Source organism: Penicillium paradoxum, assembly GCF_028828445.1.
Source record: "Penicillium paradoxum strain IBT 22861 chromosome Unknown utg000003l_segment0_segment0, whole genome shotgun sequence".
Lineage (NCBI taxonomy): Eukaryota > Fungi > Ascomycota > Eurotiomycetes > Eurotiales > Aspergillaceae > Penicillium > Penicillium paradoxum.
Window position 1 is genome coordinate 2780303 of NW_026643181.1, and position 25860 is coordinate 2806162.

At 48.4% G+C, this 25860-nt stretch overlaps 11 protein-coding genes across 11 annotated transcripts; 5 read left to right on the forward strand and 6 right to left on the reverse strand.

Annotated features, from left to right (window-relative positions):
• Nucleotides 1–299: 299 nt before the first annotated feature.
• N7457_002943 (esterase/lipase family protein) lies at nucleotides 300–1462 on the forward strand (the record flags this gene model as incomplete). The annotated part of the gene is made up of 3 exons (XM_057173989.1): nucleotides 300–349; nucleotides 401–463; nucleotides 541–1462. The coding sequence occupies 3 exons, from the start codon at nucleotides 300–302 to the stop codon at nucleotides 1460–1462; spliced, it is 1035 nt and encodes a 344-aa protein (XP_057034140.1).
• A 1456-nt stretch (nucleotides 1463–2918) lies between these two features.
• On the reverse strand, nucleotides 2919–4070 carry N7457_002944 (putative C2H2 transcription factor; the record flags this gene model as incomplete). Its single annotated transcript, XM_057173990.1, has 1 exon — nucleotides 2919–4070. One exon carries the CDS (start codon nucleotides 4068–4070, stop codon nucleotides 2919–2921), a length of 1152 nt encoding a protein of 383 aa, XP_057034141.1.
• Nucleotides 4071–5941: 1871 nt separating this feature from the next.
• On the reverse strand, nucleotides 5942–7027 carry N7457_002945 (putative L-cystine transporter; the record flags this gene model as incomplete). The annotated part of the gene is made up of 4 exons (XM_057173991.1): nucleotides 5942–6298; nucleotides 6388–6826; nucleotides 6897–6914; nucleotides 6987–7027. Coding segments are annotated over 4 exons (855 nt in total), but the record flags the coding sequence as incomplete, so codon positions are not given.
• Nucleotides 7028–7677: 650 nt separating this feature from the next.
• N7457_002946 (uncharacterized protein) lies at nucleotides 7678–10095 on the forward strand (the record flags this gene model as incomplete). Its single annotated transcript, XM_057173992.1, has 3 exons — nucleotides 7678–7825; nucleotides 7914–8281; nucleotides 8335–10095. 3 exons carry the CDS (start codon nucleotides 7678–7680, stop codon nucleotides 10093–10095), a joined length of 2277 nt encoding a protein of 758 aa, XP_057034143.1.
• Nucleotides 10096–11044: 949 nt separating this feature from the next.
• N7457_002947 (uncharacterized protein) lies at nucleotides 11045–11524 on the forward strand (the record flags this gene model as incomplete). Its single annotated transcript, XM_057173993.1, has 1 exon — nucleotides 11045–11524. The coding sequence occupies one exon, from the start codon at nucleotides 11045–11047 to the stop codon at nucleotides 11522–11524; it is 480 nt and encodes a 159-aa protein (XP_057034144.1).
• Nucleotides 11525–12098: 574 nt separating this feature from the next.
• On the forward strand, nucleotides 12099–13612 carry N7457_002948 (uncharacterized protein; the record flags this gene model as incomplete). The annotated part of the gene is made up of 2 exons (XM_057173994.1): nucleotides 12099–12972; nucleotides 13068–13612. The coding sequence occupies 2 exons, from the start codon at nucleotides 12099–12101 to the stop codon at nucleotides 13610–13612; spliced, it is 1419 nt and encodes a 472-aa protein (XP_057034145.1).
• A 3259-nt stretch (nucleotides 13613–16871) lies between these two features.
• N7457_002949 (uncharacterized protein) lies at nucleotides 16872–18316 on the reverse strand (the record flags this gene model as incomplete). The annotated part of the gene is made up of 2 exons (XM_057173995.1): nucleotides 16872–17573; nucleotides 17762–18316. 2 exons carry the CDS (start codon nucleotides 18314–18316, stop codon nucleotides 16872–16874), a joined length of 1257 nt encoding a protein of 418 aa, XP_057034146.1.
• Nucleotides 18317–18544: 228 nt separating this feature from the next.
• N7457_002950 (F1F0 ATP synthase subunit delta) lies at nucleotides 18545–19395 on the reverse strand (the record flags this gene model as incomplete). The annotated part of the gene is made up of 6 exons (XM_057173996.1): nucleotides 18545–18577; nucleotides 18633–18722; nucleotides 18780–18868; nucleotides 18959–19089; nucleotides 19171–19193; nucleotides 19264–19395. 6 exons carry the CDS (start codon nucleotides 19393–19395, stop codon nucleotides 18545–18547), a joined length of 498 nt encoding a protein of 165 aa, XP_057034147.1.
• A 740-nt stretch (nucleotides 19396–20135) lies between these two features.
• On the forward strand, nucleotides 20136–20863 carry N7457_002951 (60S ribosomal protein eL29). Its single transcript, XM_057173997.1, has 4 exons — nucleotides 20136–20194; nucleotides 20295–20346; nucleotides 20589–20691; nucleotides 20766–20863. The coding sequence occupies exons 1-4, from the start codon at nucleotides 20188–20190 to the stop codon at nucleotides 20799–20801; spliced, it is 198 nt and encodes a 65-aa protein (XP_057034148.1). The 5' UTR covers nucleotides 20136–20187; the 3' UTR covers nucleotides 20802–20863.
• Nucleotides 20864–21423: 560 nt separating this feature from the next.
• N7457_002952 (uncharacterized protein) lies at nucleotides 21424–23006 on the reverse strand (the record flags this gene model as incomplete). Its single annotated transcript, XM_057173998.1, has 2 exons — nucleotides 21424–22652; nucleotides 22748–23006. The coding sequence occupies 2 exons, from the start codon at nucleotides 23004–23006 to the stop codon at nucleotides 21424–21426; spliced, it is 1488 nt and encodes a 495-aa protein (XP_057034149.1).
• Nucleotides 23007–23323: 317 nt separating this feature from the next.
• N7457_002953 (NCBP3 domain-containing protein) lies at nucleotides 23324–24714 on the reverse strand (the record flags this gene model as incomplete). The annotated part of the gene is made up of 2 exons (XM_057173999.1): nucleotides 23324–24553; nucleotides 24616–24714. The coding sequence occupies 2 exons, from the start codon at nucleotides 24712–24714 to the stop codon at nucleotides 23324–23326; spliced, it is 1329 nt and encodes a 442-aa protein (XP_057034150.1).
• Nucleotides 24715–25860: the final 1146 nt, after the last annotated feature.

The following is a 25860-nucleotide window of genomic DNA, read 5'->3' on the forward strand; positions in this document are numbered from 1 at the left end:
CGCCATCTGATTCGGGGTGTTTGTGTGTTACCAGCGAGAATTCTAATTTGGCGGATAACAAGTGTTTCTAAGAATGCGGGCTGTACGAAGAGCCTACGTACACTCTATGGAGCGGGGTTTCTCGGCCCTGGTCAAGGGTACGTGTTCGACCAGCGGGCGCTTAGCATGCAGGAGTGTTTCAATCTACTCCAATTATCCCACTAGTCTGTCCTTTTCTTTTCTCACTGTTGCGATATTTTCATCTTATTATCTTCCAGGACGGTCTGGTATTTGTGTGTGAAGTTATATGATCCGTCCTCATGAAGCTATTCAAGATCAAAAGGAAATCTAATGTCCCAGAACAAAGTTTGTAAGTCTTCTTTTAGGTAAATGTATAGCTTACCTAACTGACAACTCCGAGACCTTTGGCTGAAGGTCTAATTGGGATGAAGGTGGTATCTGATCCCTCAAATGCTGATCTAGAGTGAGTTCATCAGTCGCTCCAAAGTCGAAACATTTAAGGCAAAAAGAAGATCCCCAAACTGAACGATATCCAACTAGCATTGTGTTCGTCCATGGTCTGACCGGCAACCGCGAAAGAACATGGACTCATGAGAATGGGACCTTCTGGCCCCAAGACCTTCTGGCCAAGGACTTCCCCAACGCCCGCATCATGACATTCGGCTACGACGTCGACGTCTTCAAGTTCACATCGATCACCTCCTCAGACCGACTATATGACCACGGTCAATCTCTAGCCTATGCACTTGTCAGCCATCGATCCGAATGCTCGACCCGACCCATCCTCTTCATCGCACACAGTCTAGGTGGCTTGGTATGTCAGCAAGCCTTTATACTCAGCAACTCCATAGACGGTCTATGGGCAATATCCTCCAGCGCCATTGGGATAATATTCATGGGCACACCCCATTATGGATCATCGCTCGCATATTACGGAGAGAAACTCGCGAAATATGTAAACATGGTTCACTCCGCCAACAGGGAAATCGTGGGGACTCTTAACCCCGGCTCGAACGATCTACAACGTGTTGGAAACGAGTTTCAGACTATGCTTCGCCGCGGCGACCTCACCCTCAATATCTTCTGTTTCTACGAAGCGAAGAAGATGAACGACGTGGTGGGGAAAATTGTCGAAGAGCAATCGGCGGTTCTGCGCGGCTATGAGAACTGCAGTATCAACGCTGACCATTCCAACATGACAAAGTTCAAGGGTTGCGAAGATGAGGGCTATAAGCTTGCTCGATCAGTTATTGTACGTTGGCTTCAAAAACCCGCTGGCGATGCGACTGTTCCAGAGAAACCTCCTGTAGATGATGTCAACTCACCGCCGCCTGTCGCGGGGACTCCTGCTTGGTTGCAATCCTGGACTCCGGGAAACACTTATTTCAATGGGCCTGTCAATGGCCGCCATGTTATGCAAGGATTTCAAGCGAACGGTGACCAGAATTTTGCCTTCAACTGACGGGATATCTGGAAGATGTAGCAGTGCTGTGGTTCCGGGGACCTGTTGGTTTCATATCTGTTTCACGGGCACTTTATACGTATCTTGGATGGATGACGGGCAAGACTAATACACTGCTTCTGTTTCCGGACGAGTGGACGTTGCAAATAAAGTTACGGAATTAAGCTTCTCGGCCCAACACGTGGGAAAACTGAAACTGTGGGTTGCCCTGACGTTTCAAATATCGGGACTTAAGCATCGATTCCTACTAACGTTCGGATTCATCAGCGTGGTTTTATAGATTGTGTCACAGCTAGCCTCACTATATCCTTGGCATATCAATGTTTTGGCATTTCAGAGCCCTGGTTGGTGCAATATCTAGTATGCTGACTGACCGTTCATCATGGAGTTCGTGTACATCCGGGGCGCCATTGTGATACACAGCATTTGCCACCGATTATCACGCGGCTGATAGCCTTTGCTGCATCCTGTCAGTCTTCTTCGGTGGCAGCTTCCTAGGGGTTGTATAGCTGGCGTCGCTACCTGTTTGTACACCTGGTATTTGCGAGTTTAAAATGTGTGATAGATGTTAAATGAAAGTTTGCGTTTCATTGAAATGGGTTTAATTGACAGAGATCAAATATATTGATCTGGTAAAGCCCCATCGTAGAAGGCAGGTGGTCAAAGTACCGTCGACCCAGCAGATTCAATATCCGAGGACCGAGGATACTGTGTTACCAATACTCGGAATTTTGTTCCCTGGATACCCTGTAATGAAAATGCAATGGGCCAATCGCTACACTCATCTACGTTCCATCTATATCTTAGATTGTATACCGGTTCTCAGCCCCTTAACATAGCCTCAATTTTAACGACTAAGCCATCTGAACATGATTGGCTAGATGCTGTATCATACTGTTAGTAGAAAGTCACACTCTCAGCCTCTGATTAGAACACCAATCCAGGGAGCACAAGCGTTTCATCTGATATATTTCCGTGTAAACGCGTCGGGACCTGAGAAGTTCACTGGTAGATCTGGACCTGTTTACAATCGTTGATATTATCCAATTAGATGGTGTTCTGGCCCAAGGCTTTGGCGAGCGTTAAAAATAGACAGGCTTTTTTACCTGCTTCCGACAGTAGTAGACCGCATATTCGGCAATGCTCGAGTTTAATGCTATAGTTAGATCTCTGCATCATCATGCATAGGTATAGCATTTTCCTAATAGAGTCATTCATTTTGTATGTTTTTTATACTTTTATAGAACCAAAATATCAATCATCGCCAAGGGAACAAATAATACACAGAAAGAACCACCCATATTCTAGATTCGCCATACCTTTTTTTTCCGTAATGCCTACCGGTGGTCATACAATTGGATGAAAACCAACTCCCATCCAAGTGATCCAGAATCACAAAGATACCCCAAGCCCGCTGGATTCCAACGATGGTACCATCTCATCGCAGTCCCAAAAGTCAAGCCCTCCCAGTCTGACCCTTTCGATGGATCCGCCTCACATGATCCTTCATATTGTCGACGCGACTGAATACCTTTCCACAGCCATCCCACTCACAAAGCACACCGGGGTTATGCTTCGCTTCGTGGCGGGCACGGTCCTTTTTACTACTGAACCCATTTTGTGAAGACAGGGCATTCTGCGCGGACTGAGGACATCCCTCGTAGCGACAGAAGAGGTACTTCCTGTGACGGTTGAAGTGTTTCCTCAGATCACAGCCCCGACGGAACGAGGCATGCGATGAACAGCCTGGGTAGGCACAGCGCCAGTTACCATCGCCTGTGGGGATGCCGTAGTTGCGTAGGTCGCTTGCGTTGGAGCCGGAGCCGGAGCTGGAGCCTCCTGCTGCGGGTGGTGGGGAGTCTGGGTCGGAGGTAGAGTGTGGAGGAGAGGATGCTACTGAGATGGTAGCTGGTGTAGACTGGTATGGGTGGGATGTTTGTGCTGGAACTGACCGAGGGGCTGAGAGTGATTGTAAGGGTGAGAAGAAGGATTCTTGGATTAGGTCGACTGAGGAGTGGGGTGGGCATGGGAGCCAATGTTCGTTGGCATTGAGGCCGTTGTTAAATGTCGAATAGGACTCTGTTTGCATCTCTGGTGATGAAAATTGCATAGAGCCCATGTTTGGGTATGGCTGGGACTGGTAGAGGTCTCCCGCGGCATTGCTGTCAATGCACCATTTATCGATCTGTTGCGGAGTATAGCCCTGGAAATTTGGGTCGTTGAGGATATCTGAAGAGTCAGATGGATAGTAACCCTGCATGAAGGGCGACATTGCTCCATGGCCGATGGGGTTGTCATAGGAGGACATATTAGGGGATCTTGAGAGGATGTCCGCGTTGGACGCAGAGGACCATGCATATTGAGAGCCCACTGTATCGGCTCCTGTAGATCCCCTCCTGCCGATTGAATAATTGCCCGGGATCAGAAACGCTCGAGGGTCTGGTTGGTCCATGAAATTCATCTCCTGAAAAGCGGACATGTGGGAGTTGGATGGAGTGTTGGTGGGGAGTTCGGTCAGGCCTCCCATACGCTGGGCCTCTAAGGGCTCGGAATAGTCACCACTGTGCGGCACAGTGTACATCTTAGACTTGCGAGAACTCGGGTACATGTTGGTTATATTGGGGGACAAGATGCCTTTATCGGACAATTCTTTGAGAACAGATATCTCAATGTCCCAGTTAGGGCAGTTGAGGGTGAGATGTGGAGAAAACAATGCTTTCATATCATTTGATGTGTGCTTCGACGGACAGACGTGCATATGAAGAATTGCTCCAAAAGGCCGAGAAGCCAAACTGTTATAAAGTTTTGGCGGTTTTGAAGCTGAGCTCGCCTTTTGCGGATTTCAAGATTCTTTTGCGCTAGCACACAAGCAGTTGTGAAGTGCTAGGTTATTTATGGCTTCGAGGAGTTGAGAGGCAGTGCTGTAATCATGACCTTCCAGGCGTACCGCAGAAATTGAAACGTTGATACTCCTGTGCTGGCTATAAACTCGATCACACTTTGCCCCGTATTACTGAAAGTTCACACAAGGACAGCTGATACCGTTGCCTCGGATGTTTACTTTTTTTTCTTCTCTTTTGACTCAAAGTGATTCATGAAGGAAAATTTCGGGCTTTCTTCGTGGCACGATCCCCCCCAGCTCAGGTCAGGTCATGACTTGCAGCTATTGGAGTTCCACGTATAATTATGGGGCCCCTAGGCTTTTTGGGAGGTAGGGCTGAAAGATGACGACGTTTGGCTAGACCTACCGGCAGATTATAGAGGGTTTCATGAATTAACTATGATATTCCTAGGGTTTGCATTACGCACTCGTATCATTGGCCAGTAGCAAGCCACACGTCGCCCAGTGCTTCAGGGATGACCAGGATCCGCTTCTGTGGGATTCTGTGAGATCCTTTTGGCTTTCTTGGTACATTTTCCACCTCACACGTGGAACAGGTTCATAGAGAGCCGCATTTTGATGGCCATGATCCAAGTGCCCGAAGTTATACACATAATCGCCGATTGCAGAAATAATAATGCCCGAGAGTTTGAGCCCGGGGTCATGGCCAATTCCAGGTTTTCTTTTTCAAAGGTTGAGTCAGCTTGGGCGTAACGTTAAAGCAAAAGGTAGCATCTTCTGCGTGGCGGGGTCCCTTACTGGTAGGGAGCTGGGATCGATATCATAAACATTGCCGACCTGCTGCATACTGACATGTTCAGATATGCCGTTGATCGCTACTCGACTTAGGTACTCCGTATACGGTGCGGGAAAATGAGCCCGTGTGGGAGAATGTGGATATCTCGACTTCAGCTCTGGCATTACCGGAAGCCACTAGCCCGACACCGACGGCAGCGCCGTTCCGCCCAGTCTGAACAAATCATATCCTGGTTCTGATTGGCAAGTGAGCGTAAATATGAGCTGACCCTTAGATCTGACCATTCATATCAGCTTGTGGGGGAGTTAAATATGGGGGCCGTTTGAACTGGGAGCGGTGTCGCTTTGGATCGGCATGAGCCTCATTGTGGCTTCAGTCTATTAAATCCCGGCGTATATGCAGTCCCTCCTCTAATTCTGTAACGATTGCATTGAAACTGTGCGACAACAACGTGGGCGACAATAGAAATTGCTGAGAACAGGGCCTGAGTCTGTCCTTTGCGAAACATTTGTAAGGGATCTCGAGTGAGACCGGATATCCTCGGCCCAAGAATAACGTGCTATGACCGTGCCTGGAAGTCGAAGTACCGAATTCCCAATTGAGCTGGTTCTATCATATATCCAAATTGTGGCTTATATACAAGATTCCCAAAACCGATAGATCCCCGAGATCCCTGGTCAGACGTCCCCACACTGTCTCAAAGATTCAAGATCAGCCCCCGGACATCACACTGCTTCTATGAAGGGCAAAAATAGAGATATGCCCGATGTCTTGAAATCCGCCCCAAACGTGCTAGATCTATCCCATGTGTAGCTGTGTGTGCCTCGTGCCATACTTACACTCTCACAGCGTCATCTTGCTCGACCAAAAGGGGTGTGTGCTCGCCTGGTCCAGGTGTTCTCTTCAAATCAGGGGTATCACGGTATAAAACGTAGTGTTGGATGCAGAAGACTGCATCGAAGAAGATTGTAATGTTACCCAAAAGTAGTTTGACGGGGTTGCCAGTGATACCGCTCCAGTCACCTTGAAGGCTGGAGTCAAGTACGAGTTGGACCATGGAAAGTATTCCGCCAGCCAAGTCCAGAAGGATGGTGCCAATTTTCCACCCCTCCGTAGATTGCCGCTTGTAGTTCAACGCCACCTGGGGCATATACTTCACGACAGTAATCAGGAGTTTGATGTACGAAAACATGTAGATCTGGAGACAGGTTAAGTTCTGTTTACGCGTTTGCCCATGAATCCAAAACAAAAAGGCTCATGGAATAGAAATGGCTTATTTTCACCTACCACATCAATCCACGCCCAAGACGATGGATCGTATCCTCCATCCGGACTTCGCACTAACACAATCGCCACAACCACCAAAGGAGCCAAGATAGAACCCCAAAAGAGACCTGCCATTGTCCAGCTGACCCTTTGGAAACGGGAAACATTCAATCCCCAAATGGATGGCCAGAACTGCGTGTACATCAGAACGGACAAGATCACTGCGTGGGCCGCAAATGCGAAGTCATTGAACCGGACGGTCGATTCGATGGAAGCAGGATAACGGGCCGCATATTGTGATCGAATGACTGGGGAGTAGAGGAAGGCTGCAGTGTATATCGTGTAGGAGGCAAAGCCCAGAGGGTTGATAGTGGATAAATCAATAGATAGGCCGACCGTGGATTTGCGGTTCCAATTTCCGATGGGCTGTGGGTAGAATGATCCCGACCAACAGATCATACTGCGTTCCAGTCAGCAATCCAATGTAGATATACATGATATCTGACCTCAGGATTGATCCGTTAACTTACTATGCCCATCCTAAAAGGCTAGGATAGGATCGTTAGTGACGCTCGTATACCGGGTTGCAGTCGGGTTCGGGGGGATAACGGGTCACAAACCGGGATAAAGCTTTAATAAATCTCTCTAGCTGAGGTGTCATGTTGAACTGGAGGTGTTTATACCCATTCCATAGCGTGGGGGAGGGGAAGAAGCGAAGTTACATGTGACGGTTCGGGCCCTGCCCAGCACGCAATCTTTTGATAAGATCAGCTGAGGATAAAGCTGATAAGATAAAGTGCCGAGGGTCTAGCTACATTAGGAAGGCGGTCCCCACACCAGTGCTGAGTCAGCTACTGGTTGGCCCGGTAATGCGTTGGCGGAAAACAGATGACTGGGGAAATCGGTCAGCCTCTTGTTGTGATTCCTCTCTTTCCCGAGGCCCTGTACGACGTGCGTTTTTGCTTTCATATCAAGTTACGTTGTCAGACCCTTTTGCAATTTGATCCTGATTTCGCATTCCGACACTGTACGACATTCTTTTCTCCCTCTCCTTGCGCTCTATCTTTGAGCTTCCAGTTGACGAAGACCTCTCGAGCCCTACATAGATCTTGTGGAACGATACCCCCCAACCCATCTAGACCGGTCAATATACAATCAAGTCGGCCATCTACCATCGAGCATTCCAGCTGAGTTCCCGATCCTACTGTCGCATGGTGCATTCCTCAGATCGGGAGATCTCGCAAGATCTCCTTCAGTAAATACGACATTCCAGACTGAAGATCGCGTGGTTCGTCGAGAATTATCCGCAAAATGTCAGACTCGGGACTTGCCGCTGCGGGGAGCAGCACGTACGCCTCCAACACCCTCCAGGTTGGAGATGGCACCTGGGACTCCGGTCGAAATACCTTTCTGTTGCCCAATTTGATGGGTGTCAACTTTGAGACGATGCGATACAATGGTTAGTCTGACGCGTCAAATTCTTATTTTTATTTTCTATGAACCTGCATCCCTTTCCCAGATCTCTTATCTTGACTGACACGTTGCAGGCATGGGTAATCGTTTCAAGGATATGCCTGGGTACCGTCCCATGATCATTGCGCATGGAGTGGTTGCAGCCATCGTATTCTTGGGCCTTGTGCCATCATCAACATTAATAATCCGATACTACTCTCGGTGGAATCCATACTGGGCATTTAAAATACACGTGTGGTTTCAGATCATGACGCTGCTCTTAAGCACGGTCGTGTTTGTACTTGGGTGGTTCGCTGTTGGGCCGGAAAGAAGCCTGACCAACCCCCATCATGGAATTGGCCTGGCAATCTACGTTTTAGTCGTCTTTCAGGTGCTGTGGGGCTGGTTCCTGCACAAGAAAGAGAGTAAAAGACAGCGAGTCCATGTCCCTTTGAAACTGGTGGTAAGTGACTTCTCAAGAGGGGAGGATGTATGTGTTGTTCTAATATGTCATAGCTTCACCGGTGGTTGGGCCGTGCTCTCGTGCTCCTTGGTATTGCCCAAATTCCATTAGGGCTTACGCTTTGGGGTTCGCCCAAGGTCCTGTTCATTTTATTTGCTCTAACGGTCTTCGGCTATCTGGTTCTTTACTTTATACTGTCCTACCGGTATGATACCGAAGGCTACCACATGGGAAGTGAGCTTGGTGGTGGTCGCAGTCGCTACACAGGGCCTTCGGAGATTTCAGAGCACCATGGCAATCACGCAGGAGAAACTCTCGCCGCCGGCGCGATGGGTTCTGGCTTAGCTTCCATGTTCCGACGGCGTCCTAACAGTCGCCATCCAAGCCAGGCATATGAGGAGTCTCGTACATCCATCTCCGATGAGAAATACTCTGATGAAGCTTCGCGTCATGGTAAGGGTGGTTTCGGCAAGAAGCTCCTCGAGATTGGTGCCTTGGCTGGGGCTGGTCTTATGGCCAAGAAATTCTGGGACCGTCGGAAGAAGCGAGAAGATGATACTGAGTCAGGTCGCTATCGACCTGCCTATTCGCGCAGTGCCAGTCATACTGATGAATCCCTCAGTCGGATGGAAGACGGTCGACCGGAGCCGACTCACCACACGCCGCTCAATCGACCACCGAGCCGTCCACCAAGCAGGTCACAAAGCCCAGGTTCATCTTACTACTATAACAGCACATATTTCACCGAGCCTCCTAAGCGAAATGCTTCTCACGGGGTTCGAGACGCCGTGCTAGGCGCTGGTGCTTTTGCCGGCCTAAAGAGGATGTTCAGTCGTAAAAAGGATGATCAAGAGAAACAGCGGGTGGAGGATATCAGGCGTCGAGAAGATGAAGATGAGGCCCTGCAGAGAGCAAACAGCAAAAGACGACCACAGGGAGGAGAAAGCTTCTACCCGCGAAGAAGAGCCAGCTCGTACAGCGAAACCGATCTCACTGAAACCGACCTAACTCGTCCTCCACGTCGGCACGCCTCACATGGAGAATCTCTTCTCACGGCGGAGCCTCTCGCATCTGGTGCTGTCCAAAGCGCAGTCTCAGATATGCCCCCCATGCTCCCAAGCCACCGGGATTACTCTGGTGATTTGAGGCCTGAACCCCTTCGCTCACGACACTCTCTTGCCCCTGATGGAGCAGAATTTGCATCAGGTGCGGCTGCCGGCACAGCCCTTAGTGCAGCCTCCCGCCGCAACCGAAGCAGCAGTCGGCACCGAGAGGATAATTATGTCTCACCACCAGTATCTGTGAAAGTTAAAATGCATAACGACGGACGGCATGTGACACTCCGTCGATTGACTGAAGAAGAAGCGGCCGCGAGCCGTGAAGCTCGTCGCAAGGAGCGAAGAAACTCTCGCCGTCGCAACAGCAGTGCAGGCTCCTTGTCCGGAAACGAAGACGCTGGGTATGATCGCTGGCGTCGTGTGGAAGAACTCGAACGTCAACAAGACGAGCAAATGCGACGCGAACAAGCCGCCGCCGCCGCTTCACAGCTACCTCCTCAAATATCTATAGCACCCTCGGGTAGCATGCCTCCCGCTTTATACGGCGCCCCACCATCTCAAGTGAGCCAAATGCCGCCACCTCCTCCCATCCCTGCCCCTTCCAGCATGCCCTATGGGCCCGGCAGTGTCACTTCGCCTACATATACGGGCACTGAGATGAGTGGCTCATACGCAAATAACCGTCGCCGCAGACGTGCGGAACGTGCCAGGACTAAGCAAGAAAAGCAGCAGCAGCATGGCGTAGAATTTACCTGATTGCTGCCTCAGTATCGTCTTAGATTTTTCGGTTGTTTCCTTTTTTTTTCTGCGTCTACAACAGACTCAGCTTATGACATGTACAAAACGATTTATGTGCCCAAGCACCGTGTTGATACGAATGATCCCCTGTCACGGTACTATGTCTTCTTGATATGTTTATGTTTTCTTTTCTTTTTCTCTTCTTGATCGAGCTTTTAAGGCGAAATGATCACCGTGGCTAGTTTGTTTTTTCTTTCTTATTCCTTATTTCATGATGTCAGCGAATTTATGGATATTTTATCGGGTTTTTGGTTGCCCTCTGGTCGTTTTGTCTTCATCTTCGAGCCAATAAGCCTGATATTGGTATTAATAATCTACCCTATTATCCTTTGAAATACATTGGAGCTGCCGTTTGAATGGTTTCATTTGAGCAGAAATGCAATTTACTAGTTTTGGATCTTGATTTATCTTGAGCAATGGAAAGGCTTTTGCCTCAACCATTTGTAGTGATTGTAATGGTAGGCGACGCTCTTGATGGCCACAAACTCGTACACAGTCTCTTTCTTGAATTCTTGCATTAGACTATCACTCTTTGTTATACTTCACTTGAGAGAATTTACTTCGGTACCTCGTTTTTTATTTGATAAATATATATTTGACACCCTGGGTCATAGAAGCCGCCATGTATACTGAAAGCGCTGTATGAATACCCCTGACTGCCGTGTCACTCGGAAGCTCACTAGAGGAGATACCAGCTTTTTTAACAAAAAGCCTCTATTGGTTAGCTGTAGTAGTGGTCTGGGCGCTTTTCGTCAGTAGGTCTAGCGATTGAAGATGTCCTCACGTGGGAATTTGACGAAACGCTAACATAACGCTAACTATGCGCCCCGCAACGAGACTCAACGACTAAGTCTGTCTCGATTTCAATTATTGTTTTGTGTGCAGCTCAAGGTATTCCAAGGCCGACATGTCTGGCCTGGAGATCATTGGTGTTGCGGCCAGCATCATTCAGGTCGCAGACTTGGGGACCAAATTATCCGTCAAGCTATTCACCTTCTACCGGCAAGTGCAAAATGCCAGCGAAACTATACAGCTCTTGTCAAATGAGGTTGCACTTGTTAGTGCTATTCTGCGTGAGCTAGGCGACAGCTTGAAGGAAGAAGAGTCATCGAAGCTCTGTTCAGATGAGGCCTTCCAAACACTGGAGCGTGTACTAGACCAGTGCCGCGATGTCTTGAGGCAAATTGAAAGAGTTGTCAGTGCGACTGATCAATCTGGTAAAAGCCGCTTGCAACAGGTCACCGGAAAAGTTCGATTGGTTCTGCTGGAACCGAGCTTGAATCCCCTGAAATCTAACCTGGAACGACTGAAGGCAACAATGCTGCTTCTACTCAATGTTATCATGTTTGCTGGGAATGTTCGCAGGCAAGTCTACGTTTCTACATAGATACTTGATCGCCCAATTCTAAAACAAACCATAGCCACAAGACATTGAGTCTTCAGGACCAGCGTGCTTTGATCGAGACACTTTTGCAAGAGAAGAAACTCGAAAAAAATGGCGGAAATATTGCTCCGCCAAAGTATGAACAGGCGCAGCATATTCCTAGCATAAACAACACGAAAAATCCCCAGGCATCAAATCCTTTCCAGCAGAGCGAGCTAGCTGAGCTCAATGAGTATAATATGCTGATCCATAAAATGTTTCACGAAATTGATTCCTGTAAATCAAAACTGGAGAAAGGCCGCTTTTCAAGGATCAGAAAAGGTGTCTTGGGTGTACATCACAGCGAGATCATTCGGTTTCAACTCGCACATGGCCATTCCGTTCTCCAGAGTTTTGATAAATCACTGCTAGTGTGAGTCATATTTGAATGGACCGGCATATTTATGATTTGAAATAACTTTTGGATTCTGTTAGTGATGAGAACGATACTTGCGGGACTACCGAGGCTCGCGCAGCCTCGCCTATGACTTTCCCTGATCTCGCTCATAATAGAGTCTCACACAGCTTGGATCAGCGCATGAGGCAGACCCTGCCTTCAATAACAATCCCAGCACCGCTGCCACCTATGCCAGGCCGACAACAGCATCAGGTACAGCATCTGATACCATCTTCTGTTGAGTCGGTGAAGGTAAACAAGGAACCAAAGCCGAGGAATTGGGTTTCGGTCACTGCAGACAGCTCTGATGTTCGTCTAGTCGATATATCTGAAATTACTTCAGGCGAGACTTTACGTATCACGATATGTCAAAATCTCGGAATCTCAGACTGGACTAGAGCCCGCTTTTTTCTCACTGAGCCAGGTCAGCCCGATCATGACGAGCCCATAGGTGATGAAATTTTGAAAGCAATTTGTTCGAGGACGTCAAACTCCGAGGCTCCCTTGAAGCTCTTTGTGAACACCCTTCCTCGGACTGCTGGTCTGGGAGTATCGTTCCCTGAGAAACTCGCAACATCTCCAACGGTGTCACACCATGATTTGTTCGGAAAACCGCTGGATGAAGATGCCTTGAGGCAGGATGAGAGAAAGGTCCATCGCAAGACTAGCTATAAGCGCACAGAAGATCTCAACTTTGACTCATGTCAAGACGCATCGTCGCCATCGGTGCCAGCCCCTTCCAAGCAGTCTACCACCCGAAACGATATTATCTCAGAGCCTGATCAGTCACCTCTGCTCTATTCTCCTGTTGCCTTTTCTCCTATATCGCCGTCCTACTCTCCTGTATCGCCGTCCTATTCTCCTACATCGCCCTCTTACTCTCCTGCGTCGCCGTCCTATTCTCCTACAGCGCCTTCCTACTCTCCTGCATCGCCGTCCTACTCCCCTACAGTGCCTTCCTATTCTCCTGCAGCGCCTTCATACTGTCCCACATTGCCCTCAAACAAGACACCTGGTAAGTTTCATCGAAATATGATTTCTTCGGTGGTTTAGAACATATTCTACGCAATCAATTGTTTGTCCCGGATACTGACCTATTGTTCTATTCAGAGGCCGCATACTCTGCCAAATCGCCGGGCTTGGGATTTGAGTTGGAAAATGGTGAAACAGCATCTCAAAAGTCCCCACAAGCACCATGGGAGTCTGACAAGCTTTCCAACGATGGGAACTTTCTAGAGTCTCCCGAAAACCGGACTGAACAGGCAGGTTCCGGTGGAGTTAGGTCAAAGAAGCCCTCGCATGTCGGGTACGTGGGAGATAGAGACCATGAGAAGGTTCCTGTGGGATCCCAAATCCCCAACACTGCTAAAGGGGGGTCTTTCGTGCCATCGGATCACAATTTCGGACAAGTGTTGGGTGGGAAAGCAGTGTCATTTAGTCCTGTTCGTGAAAAGTATACATCAGAGTATGAAGGCTCTGACGGTTCGGATCACGGAATCCATTATCTTAGAATCCAACGCAGGGACGAAGCAGGAGAAGGCTCTCGTTCGGATTCTTCCCCGGTAGTGAATACCTCACCCGCGCTACCAGAGAGCTTCGAGGATTTACTCTTGCGATGGACCAAGCTTGAACGAAATGAGGTTCAGGCCATCTGAAAATTTGTATCTCTGACATAGACTTCTATTGTTATTGTTTTGCGCATTTCTTCTTGAAGATATTGAAATTTACCAAGTCTACACAATATATATTTTGCAATCATTTTTATTTATTTCAGCTGCTGCCACCTAATAAACAGACTGGAGATGTATGTGAATTTGATAGCAAACCCCTAAAAAGTTGAAGAAAACAAAATTGAAGGTGCTCGCAGTTCTCACACAGCCCAGCTTTCGACGCCACTGTCAATGTTGGCATGCGTAGAATATCCACTGGTCTATATCTAGCTTTAGCAAAAAGATAAATGTTCTAATCCACGCAAAAAAGAAAGAACCGACGGCTGCATGATTCGAACATGCGCCTCCGAAGAGAATTGATTTCTAGTCAATCGCCTTAGACCACTCGGCCAAACCGCCTTATTGATTGTTTTGCCATTATGTGTATTATGGGGCAGAGCATGTTTGGATCCCTGAAACAACGCTTTTATCCTTATGTCTTTTAATATTTGACTATCACACATATTCATTTCTCCAAATTATTGATCCAAATCACTATTATGCCTCAAAAAGGGCTTCTAAAACAGTCAGCAATACTTTGCCAAGACACCTCTGCACCTGAGTGGAGTGCGTGGTGGAAAATTAGGGCTGAACGTATCGCTTATTAATCGCTATTTTGGCCCATTTTGGCCCTTCGCCCATATTCCACTTAGTGGCGAAGCAATCAATAAGGCGGTTTGGCCGAGTGGTCTAAGGCGATTGACTAGAAATCAATTCTCTTCGGAGGCGCATGTTCGAATCATGCAGCCGTCGGTTCTTTCTTTTTTGCGTGGATTAGAACATCCATCTTTTTACTAAGGCTAGGTTGTCGTTACGAAACATGATGGTGACGTTCTTTTTTTACAATAAATGGGTGGGTTCTCGAGAATGATGGATGTAGAGCAGATAGAAGATACATGCGTGTATAAGAAGCAGATATACTCTAATATAGAGAAATAATCCTGTCCCTAGTCCGAGCAAACAAGAAGAACTCAGAAAAGGTGAGGCCGGATGATGGTTGGAGCGAAGAAACAAGAAGGTATCATCCGTAGTTTCTCACAACTGCCCCGGTTATCTTCTTTGATACTGGCATGCAGCCTTTGTCTGATTATCCGTGGTAGTGGCATGACCAAAATAGGAATGATAACATCGCTAGAAAAGCCGTGTCTAGTAATGCGGAGTATTGGGAGAAAGTGCTTTCTCTTGATCCTCCTTCTAGTTGCTACATTAGAGGTGATCATCCAATGTTCAAATGATAAGACACACCAGCTGTATCCCCAAATTTCTAAGGATCTCAACTTCGAACTTGCAGGCCTGATCCTGGGATTATTTCGTCGAGAAGGTTTCTGCGATGTCAAAATCCATCAGAATAGTCTTCTCCGGACGACCAGGTACGATACGTATTTTCTTGGGGAGAATGTGAATATAAATGACCAAGGCACCGTGAACGTCGGCCAGGGCTTCCATTGCCTGAGAAAGGTGCCCTTTCGAGTAATTGAGGCAGTTGAGGGGCTCGGAATCTGCTAATTATTCCAATAAGATGGCATTGGGCTGATATTTGTCTTTCAGGAAACCGTGGAGCCATGGTTGGAAATAAGATGGATCAAGCCGATTGATAGAGCTATAGTGTTTGGGTACAAGGACGCTGTCACAGTTGCCACCGACATGGTTTTTATAGGCGTTGTTTTCGTTTCGAAGACCGTTGAGATCACGGCCTTGAAGGTTCTGAATGTCAGATTTTTATTGGAAAGTCAAGTAAATATGCCTGCACCGGAGTTCCCAAGCCGTCTAGGTGGGATGAAGCGCCGAGACGTTAGATAATACACATGTACGGAGTACATCATATGTAGTGATGATCAAACGTTTAGTAGCCATCGGACATAGAGTATGAATTGAGTCAAAGAAAAAGCCATGTCCCTCTTTTTGGCCTATTGAATATCTCGCATCATTCATTTTACTTTATTGGTATCTTTTTGGTTATCCTAGGGCATTGGTTCCTTTTTGTACTCTATCATCCCAAGATCAATTAGGGTTATCCAACCTGCTAGAGTCTATGAATTGAAGCTGCATATGCTGAGTGTCCAGCTCTATCGGTTTCCTTCGGCTGTGTCTCAACTGGCCTTGCTCGATGATATTCACCTAGCGATCACTGAGACAAGGGCAAATGATAACCCCCAATACTTACAGTGCTACTGGCGGCAACTAAAACAAAGGGGGCTTCCCAAGTGCATATGAGATCTTTCGTCCTCGATTTGTCAAGGCAACTCCAGACCACGGAAGTCAAAGGATGTGACAATTTCAAAGCAGCTAAGACCCTCTTTTTGGATGACGCCGAATATTCAAATACTATCAGTCTTACCAAACACACTGATCCAACAGCATACAACTATTTGAGATATCGTGAATATCCTTGTGCAATTCACAAATTGATAGACCTCGTACTATGGAGAACTTGGGTGTTTGCGATCATCGTATATTTCTCCACAAGGATATCAATATCGCCTCTCCCGTTGCCCGTGAGCTTAATGACTCCTAATAGCTCCGGATAACTCGCAATATATACTCACATCTAGTATCGCTATCGTGGAGATGGCAACCTTGAGCTGATATACAGCGAGGAAGAGGGCTCCGGTACTAGGGTTGATGCTCCAGAGAAACTAGGAGAGCTACATGAGTGAGGATCGACAACTATATTAGGGCACAAGCACATGGCTAGGTATGAATGTATAATTGCTTTGCCTTTATAGGGAGTAGGTAAACCTAACAAGTCCATGGATAGAGCGCAATGATACTACCTATACCTTTCTATCTTCCGCAAAACCTGTAAGACGGGAAATAAGAAGCGTAGATTTCAGGAAGCTATAACTTCACATTAGTCTATAAGAATAGCACCATTATCTCGCCCCATGGCTCCACGGACTTTTATATGAGCTAATGGTGGATTGGAATTCCCTATGCAACGATATAAAACCATGATACACCGCTTGCTATATGATATCTGTAGGGTAGCTAGGTAGTTCATCCTCGTAAGTCGCTCTCGACTGCAAAAATGTAATGTATGGAGCAAACCCACAATCACTCGCGAACCACCAAAAATGCCCGAAGAATATATATACTGCGTACAAACTGTGATCGTAAAAAGTACGAATTTTAATTGCTCATCCGCATTTCGTCTTGACCATGGTCGGCTTCACTCGGTTTCTCAGTTCCAGCACCAGAGGTGTAGTTACTCAACAGAATGACAGGTGTCCGGATTCCACTGACAGCTGCAAGAAACACCACACTTGGCCAGTATAAGAATGAGCACATTCGTCATTAGACACAGCAAAGCCCTGCCAAGCTGGACCATTACAGCGCCGACACGGGTCTCGGTCAACAGTGCTGTTGTAATGAATATGACCGTGGCCGGTATCATGACAACCAACGCAGGAATGATGAAACAGGCGTGGAACATCAAGTTGTCAATGACTGGACGGCAGGCGATGTGTTCGAGAGTAGTGGGGAAATGTGGAGAGGGATGTCGAGGGAGGTAGGTTTGAGTGATCCGAAATTTGAAAGCGTACTTCGGTACCTTCTCAGGTGATGAACCAGGCGCACTTTGAATTCTGTAGAGCGAAAATGAAACAGCAAGGAAATCAGGGATTTTATACTTGGGATGTTCCGCAGTAGTTGAGTCATCTGTAACAGTAGCGCCCATCGCATGGCCCCCTCTCATTTCCAGAGCATCACCGCCGGAACGAACACGAGGGGCGAACGAATTCTGATGTGATGCACGATATGGCAAGCTGGAAAGGGAAGAAACACACACATTGTGATCCTTTGGGATATGCGCTGCCAAATGTTGCGCCATCTTGGAGCCGTTGCACGGGGACCTCTTCGAGGATTTGCACGACGAACGACCTTCCATTTCTGGTGTTGCTTTTTCTGTCTATATAAGGCGATGTAATCCTGTCTTCGTTCGACCGAAGGCACGGGACGCCGCATCGCACGAGGGGGTGGAGATGGGATGATAGCAGGGGGAGAGAAACGAACAGATCGTACTACCGAACTTGGATTATCGGATTTTTTGAAGGTATTGCCATTCGAGGCCCGCTGATGATTCGCTGAAGAAGTTACTGGAGACTTGATCCAATGCCGATCACCAAGCGACAGGCGCCGCAGCGTTGGAGGTTTCAGCGATTCGGTCCCATCATCTTGGCAAACAAAGCTTGCATCTGGCGAATCCTGAAAGCAATCAAAATTAAACTCCTCGGGCTGGGATGAAGGACTCGTCCGCATATTCTCGATTTTGTAGCAACCAAGGGACATCGTGGAACCCTCGGTGCTTTCTCGCTCGCTGTTTGACGCAGGGGTGTTTTGGGGATTTAACGGTTCAGCAAGGCCATCAAGGGTGTGGTATTTATCCACAGCGACATCCAACTCAAGCCGAGGACATTTTCGGTTAGAATCAAAACCACGGAAAGACTCGCGAAGTTCGAGAATTCGGTGCGCTCGCTTTGAGCTTGCATCTGCTTCGATCTGGCGGCCTGGCTGCTTGTCGACAGTTCCATCAAACGCGGTGAATGGCGAAAAGAAAGGCGAGAATAATCTATCCTCAGGTGATTCCGCCATCATTAGTCGAGTATCCACGATTCCAAGAGGGTCTGACTTGAGTGATTTGGTGGATAGCATGTCTGCACGGGTTAGCTGGAGATGAGAGTCGATGATCGATAATGAAACGGCAAGTCATGTGCTCAACTCTCAAGCTTGGAAGGTGCGCTCACGTCTCTCCCATACATATAAAATGCAGATAGAAGAAAAAAAAAACAATAGAAGAAACAAGTATAATTAGATGGAAAGGGAGAATTGCTATAATTCTACAGGTTCATGGTTGGGGCGAAATGGTTATGTACATCAAGTCTATTTGACGTGAGCCTGCAGGGTCTCGAGAACCTGTTCAAGAAAAAGTCAGTATTCGGCTAGTCCAATTATCAGCACGGATCCATACCTCAAGCTCAATCTTGGCCTCGGCGATATCCTGCTCGCTGCCGCTACCGCTGGCAATCTTCTGGGCCTCAGCGATCTGGGCACGAATGGCCTAAAAAGAAAATATCAGTCAGCTGGAGTTGTGACGTCGCGAAAAAGTATGACCTACCTCAGCGCTGAAATCCTCAAGGGGGAAACCCTCGACAGCGTTGATGCTGAGCTGGGAGTCGGGCTGGACAACGGCAAAGCCACCGGACACTATTCAGCAAGGCTCTTGTTAGTGAATTGATTCCAATTGACACGAGACTAGATTTGCGGCATGTCTCAAAGCGCAAGAATCGGACGTACGGAAGAACTGCTTGGTGGCGCCGCCCTCCTCAAGGATCTCGACGAGACCGGGCTTGAGCTGCTCGATGGAGGGAACGTGGTTGGCAAGGACACCCATCTCACCGGAGGCGGCGGGAATGTTGACCTGGGTACTGTAATCGCGAAGGTCGGTCAGTATTTAAGAAAAGGGCACAGGCACCGTCGACACGGGTGCAAGTGGAGGCATAACATACACGCCAGTCGAGCGGTAGATGGTCTATCAAACAATTATCAAGTCAGTACTTCGGCTATAATGTTGGGATGCTAGCCGGAGTTGGTTCACGCACCTGGTGAGGAAGAGTCAGGGACAGCTTGATGTTCTCGGCGACGGCGTCAGCGTAACCGCGGCGCTGGACAGGAGCACCGAGGAAAGAAGGGCGAGCCCGGAGGGCGGAGCGAGCGAAGCGGAAAGAGCTCATTTTGCAGTGGTGGACGACGTGCAAAGGCTAGATTATCCCTCTTGAAGTTGCGTTGCAAAGGTCGAAGTCGGAATGCCGGTTGTTCCCTAGCGGCTCGTCACGTGGCACGGGAATCCAACGGCCGGACTATGGCCAATATTTGCAGTGTTTACTCTGGCCATTTTATGCATATTTCTATGAGGAAATAAAGAGAAAAAGAATCGCCCAAGTAATTAATCTTTTATTTTACGAATGGGACATTTTGATATCAAACTTCGTTGCAAAATTCAACTTCAAGGTGAGCCATGTTGGAACCGACAAGATTTGATATGAAGATTCCTGCCGGCAACCAAGTACAACCAGTTTATATTTGTGCTGGAATTGCTGCTTTCATACGATATTCAATTCCAAGTCTTGAAGAAAGCTCTTTGCTTGCAGTCCATCATCTGAGCAACTATATGCCTCACGTGATATTGATTGAAACCAAGGTCACGTGTATGTGACCGGCAGAATGGGGTCAAGGAAAAAATTGCAAATGGAGGGACCCCTAAACACAAGCCAAAAAGACTTGAACATAGGATCTTCAATCATTATCATAAAGACTACCAGAGACTTTGCTGCATCGAAATATTATGACGTTGTCTCTGACAATCATGCAAGTAAATAGCCATTTAGTGACGGTCTAGTATGTACACCGCCCGATAAGCGAGATCCCACAAACGGAACGAGCCCTAGCCGGGCCTCTTGCCTGACGTCTCAGCTCACACTCCTCCCCATCCATCCCACCGTCAATCAGCGACAACATCCGACAAGATGGCCAGTACGTTTTTACCACGAATCTATGACCCTCGCTAGTCTGCAAACTGGCGAGAGAAAAAAAAACCAGAACGCCATGTCGCTGACATGATTTTCACCAACAGAGTCCAAGAACGCGTCCCAGCACCACCGCAGCCAGAAGGCTCACCGTAACGGGTACGTTTACCTTTGAATACCCTCGATCACCTTTCCGTTACATTTCCCCGGCAATTTTTCCAGTCGATTATATGGATGTGGGGGAAGCAAATGCGAGTGGGCGAATGGGTTTCTCCAGCGTGATGATTTGAGATCACATCTTAAATATTCGCTCGGATAACTCCTTCGGTTTACTGCATTCGCAAACCACCCATCATACAACTCCAACAAGAACCGAATCGCTGATAGATATCCGTGAACAGTATCAAGAAGCCGAAGACCAACCGTTACCCTTCCCTCAACGGTGTTGACCCCAAGTTCCGCCGCAACCACCGTCACGCTCTCCACGGCACCATGAAGGCCCTCGTACGTTGACCACAACCCGAACCCAATATCCAATACCCACCACCCATAACACGGAATACTGACCCATTGAACAGAAGGAGCGCAAGGAGGGTAAGCGTGAGGTCGCATAGATTATGAACTCAGTCTAAAAAAATGGGAAACATGAAATGCAACTCGAGCGCGCGGGAGATCCGGTGAACATAACGTGTGCAACGATCAAGGACGGTCCGCTGTGTCGAATAGGCCTGGATTTTGCTTATTCCTCGCGCGAGGAGTCTCGAGTTGTTTGATATCGAGAAATCAACAGGCTTAATTCGATGTGCACAGCGGTGCCATTTTCCCCAAGCGGAATTCTTTCTGCTATATCCTTTTCCTCTTCTTCTCAGACTCGAGGGTTTGACTTCGACAGTGTTGCGGCCCTCGAGCTTAGGCTTTTCTTCCCCCTTTTCCCCCAACCCCCGTCCGGCATATGTGTGTACAGCTGCGTGCTCTTCTCATGCGCGATTGCTGAAGGATTTTTCTTAACGTGCCAAGATCAACCCCCAAGTCCTCGATTGCTATATATCCTGTCTTGATTCTTCTCGATCGCGACAGGGTTCATGGTTAGGAGACCTACATCCCGTAAGCAGTAAAAGTCATTTTTATATATAGCAATGTTTCCAATCAAATCATTTACATTTTATACTTGCTTCCACTTTTATTGTATCCACATATTATCCTATTTTCTCTGTTATGTACACTGATCTCCATGGATCATACTTTCCAAACGATCAATCGTTTATCAAATCCACCACTAATAACCCATTCTTCCCGAATAGAGTCACCCTCTTCCTGGGGTACAGCAACATATCCAGACCAAATAGTCCTCACCTTGAAGCCCGGGTCATGGCCACCCTTCAGCGTAGCAACGACCTTCCCTGTCTTGGTCTCGATCCCGCGGACCACACCATCATCCCCATTGACCCAGACCCCAGACCCATTCGGCCGCCACGCCACCTGGGGTGTGGAGTAAGCAGTCTGGGGTGCGAAAGTATTCGCCTGTACGAGGATGGCAGCGTCCTCCCGGTTCTGTATTTCCAGAGCTGCCATTGCTTGAGACGCTTGTGTCACTGGGTCTTCAGAAGCAAATGCGTTAATCTGTCCCGCTATTTTCGTTTTTGGGAACAGAAGGCGCACGATGATGACCTTCAAATGGGGTAGTGTCGATGTAGCTACTGCGAGGAGACCCGGGTCGTGGGGACTGAGCGCCATATGCGCCGGTGAAAACGTAACCCAGGCATTGGAATGGGGAGCAAGATTCTGGGAGCCGAGTAGGCGAGCGACTCCCTCATTTGCATGAGAAGCATCGGCTTCTTCCGAAGCTGACTCTACTTGATAGTAGTAGATGGAAGTCGAGTCTCGGCGTGAGACGAGAAGAAGCAGCTCGTTGGTGTCAATATGCGGAACAAAAAGGAGTGATTCTGGGTTTGTAAGGAGTTCAATGCGTGCAACGGGTTCCCCAATTCTGAGAGCTGAGGCGTCTGCTTGGTCTGGGATATTCAGACAATATATGAGAACACTCTCATCCCACCCGGCAGTGGCAACCCACAACTTGGATGGATCTATCCTGTCTTCGTAGGCTACTACCTTCACCACATACTTTTTATGATCTTTCCTGCTGTCCAGTGTTTGGGATCCATGCTGGAGGAGCAGCTGGCCGGACATGTTGGTCATGAGGATGTACCGGCCCTGGACGACGGACAAAAACGAAAGAATCGGCGAATCAGAGAGACCCGAGAACGATCTGACAGCTTCGTTTCCTTCTGCTGTTTTGAGCAAATGCATATGTCTGTCTGCACCCGTTGAGACGATATAAGACTGCGCTAATACAGCGTCTGCAGCGGCTTCATCAGCCTCGCCGCTGGGGTTCTGCCATTGCATCACTGACGCAGCAAGGATGTTTGCCGATGTTGATGTCTGGATTACATCCGGTTTCGATGGTGCTAGGAGTCTGTCAGATAATCGAACAAGAGCTAGTTTGACATGTAAAGTCGACTCCCAGGGAGATTTTTCTCCTGGGCGAAAGAATATGACTCACCTGGCTCGCTCCATAGAGCTGACTGCTGGTTATCTTTGCCATATCGTTCAAAATTTACGCTTTGGTCATAGGTTTGTTTCTCTTCGAGCAAGCTTTGGATGGTCCAGTTGTTGGTGTCATCGCCCGAGGTCTGACCCACGTCGGGAGCAAGGCCGGCCTCGCGAATAAAAGCCTTCAGTGTCTCTGGATAGTCATTGGTGCGCAAAAACCGAGCAACTAGGGCACTTGCTAGTGCTTCTACTGTTGTGGAGGGAGCCATCCTTGCATCTGATGCCACGGAGAGATTGTGGATTGGGGGGAGGTTATCGCGGCGCACGGCATCATCGCCACGTTACTGTGTAGATTATCCATGAGCCCTGTACGCGCACTTAGATCTGATATTTTAAGAAAAATTTTAAGTGAAGGAAAGTGTGCAGGTAATTCATCCTTTAGCAGAGCAGAGTATATGTCATTATGAAAATTTTATCAGACAATTCGTTTTCCCATCCCATTCGCGAAACGCCGGATCATGCTACCCACGAAACCAACAGTCAAGTAAATGCACAGTAATCAGGCCGTTGAATCGATCAAGTCTACTCAGCTGAACATATCCTCGGCTCGGCGCCGGCGACCACCGCGTCCCTCCAGCGTATCGGAGAACAATTCCTTGCCAGCATTGGCGTTGTTGTTATTGTCGTACTTCGAAGGAAACAGCTCGCGCACCGACGCACCCATGCCCTTGATAGACATGCCATTCGATGCACCGCCCCGGATGGCAAACCCTTGATCCTCGGCAGCCGCTCCACGAATGCGGGCGCCATTGTTGGTGGAATCAGGGAAAAGCTCGACATTGCTCTGGCGTCGGTGTTCGGAGCTACCTGGAACGGAAGAGGCGTCAAATGCATCTGATCGGCGATGATGACTGGACTTGCTAGGCAGCAACTCCTTCTTGATGTAACTGGATGTGGGCTTATTGGGGAAAAGCTCGCGAGTTCCTGACTCGCTCTCGCCTGCACTTGGGAAGAGTTCCTTGCTCTTGTTCTGGCGACCGTATCGTGGCGACCTCTCACGGAACCGCCTGCCATTATCACGTCCCCCTCGGTCACCCCGCAATTCTTCCTCTAGCGTGTCTCGACCCGGTGACGCACTGCGATTCCGGAGACGTCCACTTGATCGGCTCTCGTCCTCTGGGAAGAGTTCCTTCTGGCCACGACCTTTGCGCTCTCCACGGGCACGCCCAGGTTCCGAGTAACCTGAGCCAGCGTTGTCATCGTACATATCGGCATTGAAGTGGTCATCCTCGTCGCGATCTCGGCGGCGTCGGTGCTCGCGGTCGTCGAACCTGCGCCGTCTGTAATCCCCCTCTCCTGCATCGTCACTACGTCTCCTGTCTGCGAACTCCTGTCGCAGGCGTTCTCGGGGATCGTGCTCTGGGTGCATAAGATAGAAGCGACTCTTCTCATGGGCGCGTGCTTGCTTGCGGTCTGATTTGACAGCCGATCGCACCTGGAGGACGGAATCAGGATGGGAGGAGGGGAGTTTAGCCGATCGGAGACGCAAAGGTGGCAGGGTAGACGCGTCTTCATCCTCGGGGACTTGGGTGAGAGCTGTGAGAGCTTGGAGGCCGGCCTCGGTGGAGGAGTAGATGATGTTGGCGGAGGTGTCGTCGATCCATTCGACGCGTACTGGTTCTTGTCCAGAGCATTCGCGAGCGAATTGTTTGATATCGTCTGTGGTCATTTCATCGACGCCGCGAACATGCACTTTCTCATAGACCGCTTCATCGGTGAGGGGATCGAGGGTGGGCTCGATGTTCGAGGTTGTTTCCTAGCACTCGACACATGTCAGTGGGGGATCGAGTACGTGGATTAACAAGAGAAACCACTCACGATCTGAATTGACTCGGGCTCAGGCTCAGGTCCCAGATCGAGGTCCATGTCGATGTCCATCTCCGCGGTGGGAGCCGAGGCGGCCCCGTTGAATGCCATGGTCAGGGCTGTGAATTGAAAGGCTGGAAATAAATCTCTGCTACCAATTCAAATAGAACTGACGAGAAGGTAGGGAAGAAGGAGCAATGCACAATGAAAACCGTGCCCGCGGTAGCTTGACTGTCGCCTGATGAGGAATAGCGTCCTTTTTCCGGGGAACACCAGTCGGCAGAATATCACAACCCTTTCCTCTCCCTCTATGTACCGGGAGGTATCAACGTACAATTATTCCAATGAGCTGGAAGTGCGAGGGAACTGCGAAGAGGCTGAAAATAGTTCAGCGTCTGAACGATATATAAAGAACCAGAGTTGAAAGGGCGCGAATGATAGCCTGGTCTGCTGGACAATGAGATCCCCGAAACATGTCTCTATGTACTCTGTACATATGTACCCTTTGAGCTGTCTAGAGCATATCAATCAGCAAGAAAATATCAACGGGGAAAACAAATGCAGAAAGATGGGAGCAAAACACGCTCCGATCAAACCCATACGCTATAGTTCGGACAACAGCAATGGACTCTCTTTGTCAGGTATTATCCTTGACCTGAATCCTCATATCCGGCCATTCGAAAGACGGTGATGCCGAGTTCAAGCCATAGTCCAAGATATCTGGCAGGTGTGTTATGGTCAGCCCATCAGATGGAGGAATTTTAGCATTGGCTGTCCTGAATTGATGAAAGACTTCCGACATGACTCTTCTCTCATATGTTCTACAAAGTACGACATGGGCAAGTCTTGAAGTGGTACCTTGGCTATGGCTCTTTCTGTCATTTTGGCCTTTGTTTTTCAAGGAGACCTTTGCAGGAAATGGGAGTCTTGTCCAGACGTGATCTCGGAACTCAACTCGGGTTATTATGGGTATGTGCCATATGTGTATCATGGAGATCATGGCTATAATGTAGATGCAGCTATCTACCCAATATACGTACCTATACCTACAAGGTTTCCCTACCGCCGTTTTTATCATGGTATTGTTTTCTTCTATCTCCTGTTTGAGATCGGCTCAATCGCTTAGTCGCAGATATAAAAGCAGACCGCGAGCCAAAAGTAGCATATAACAACCTATACACCTTCCGTTTGTGTACCTTTTACTTGATATATCGATGTGAAAACTATCTGAAACATAGCCACTTAGCTAAGTTCCAC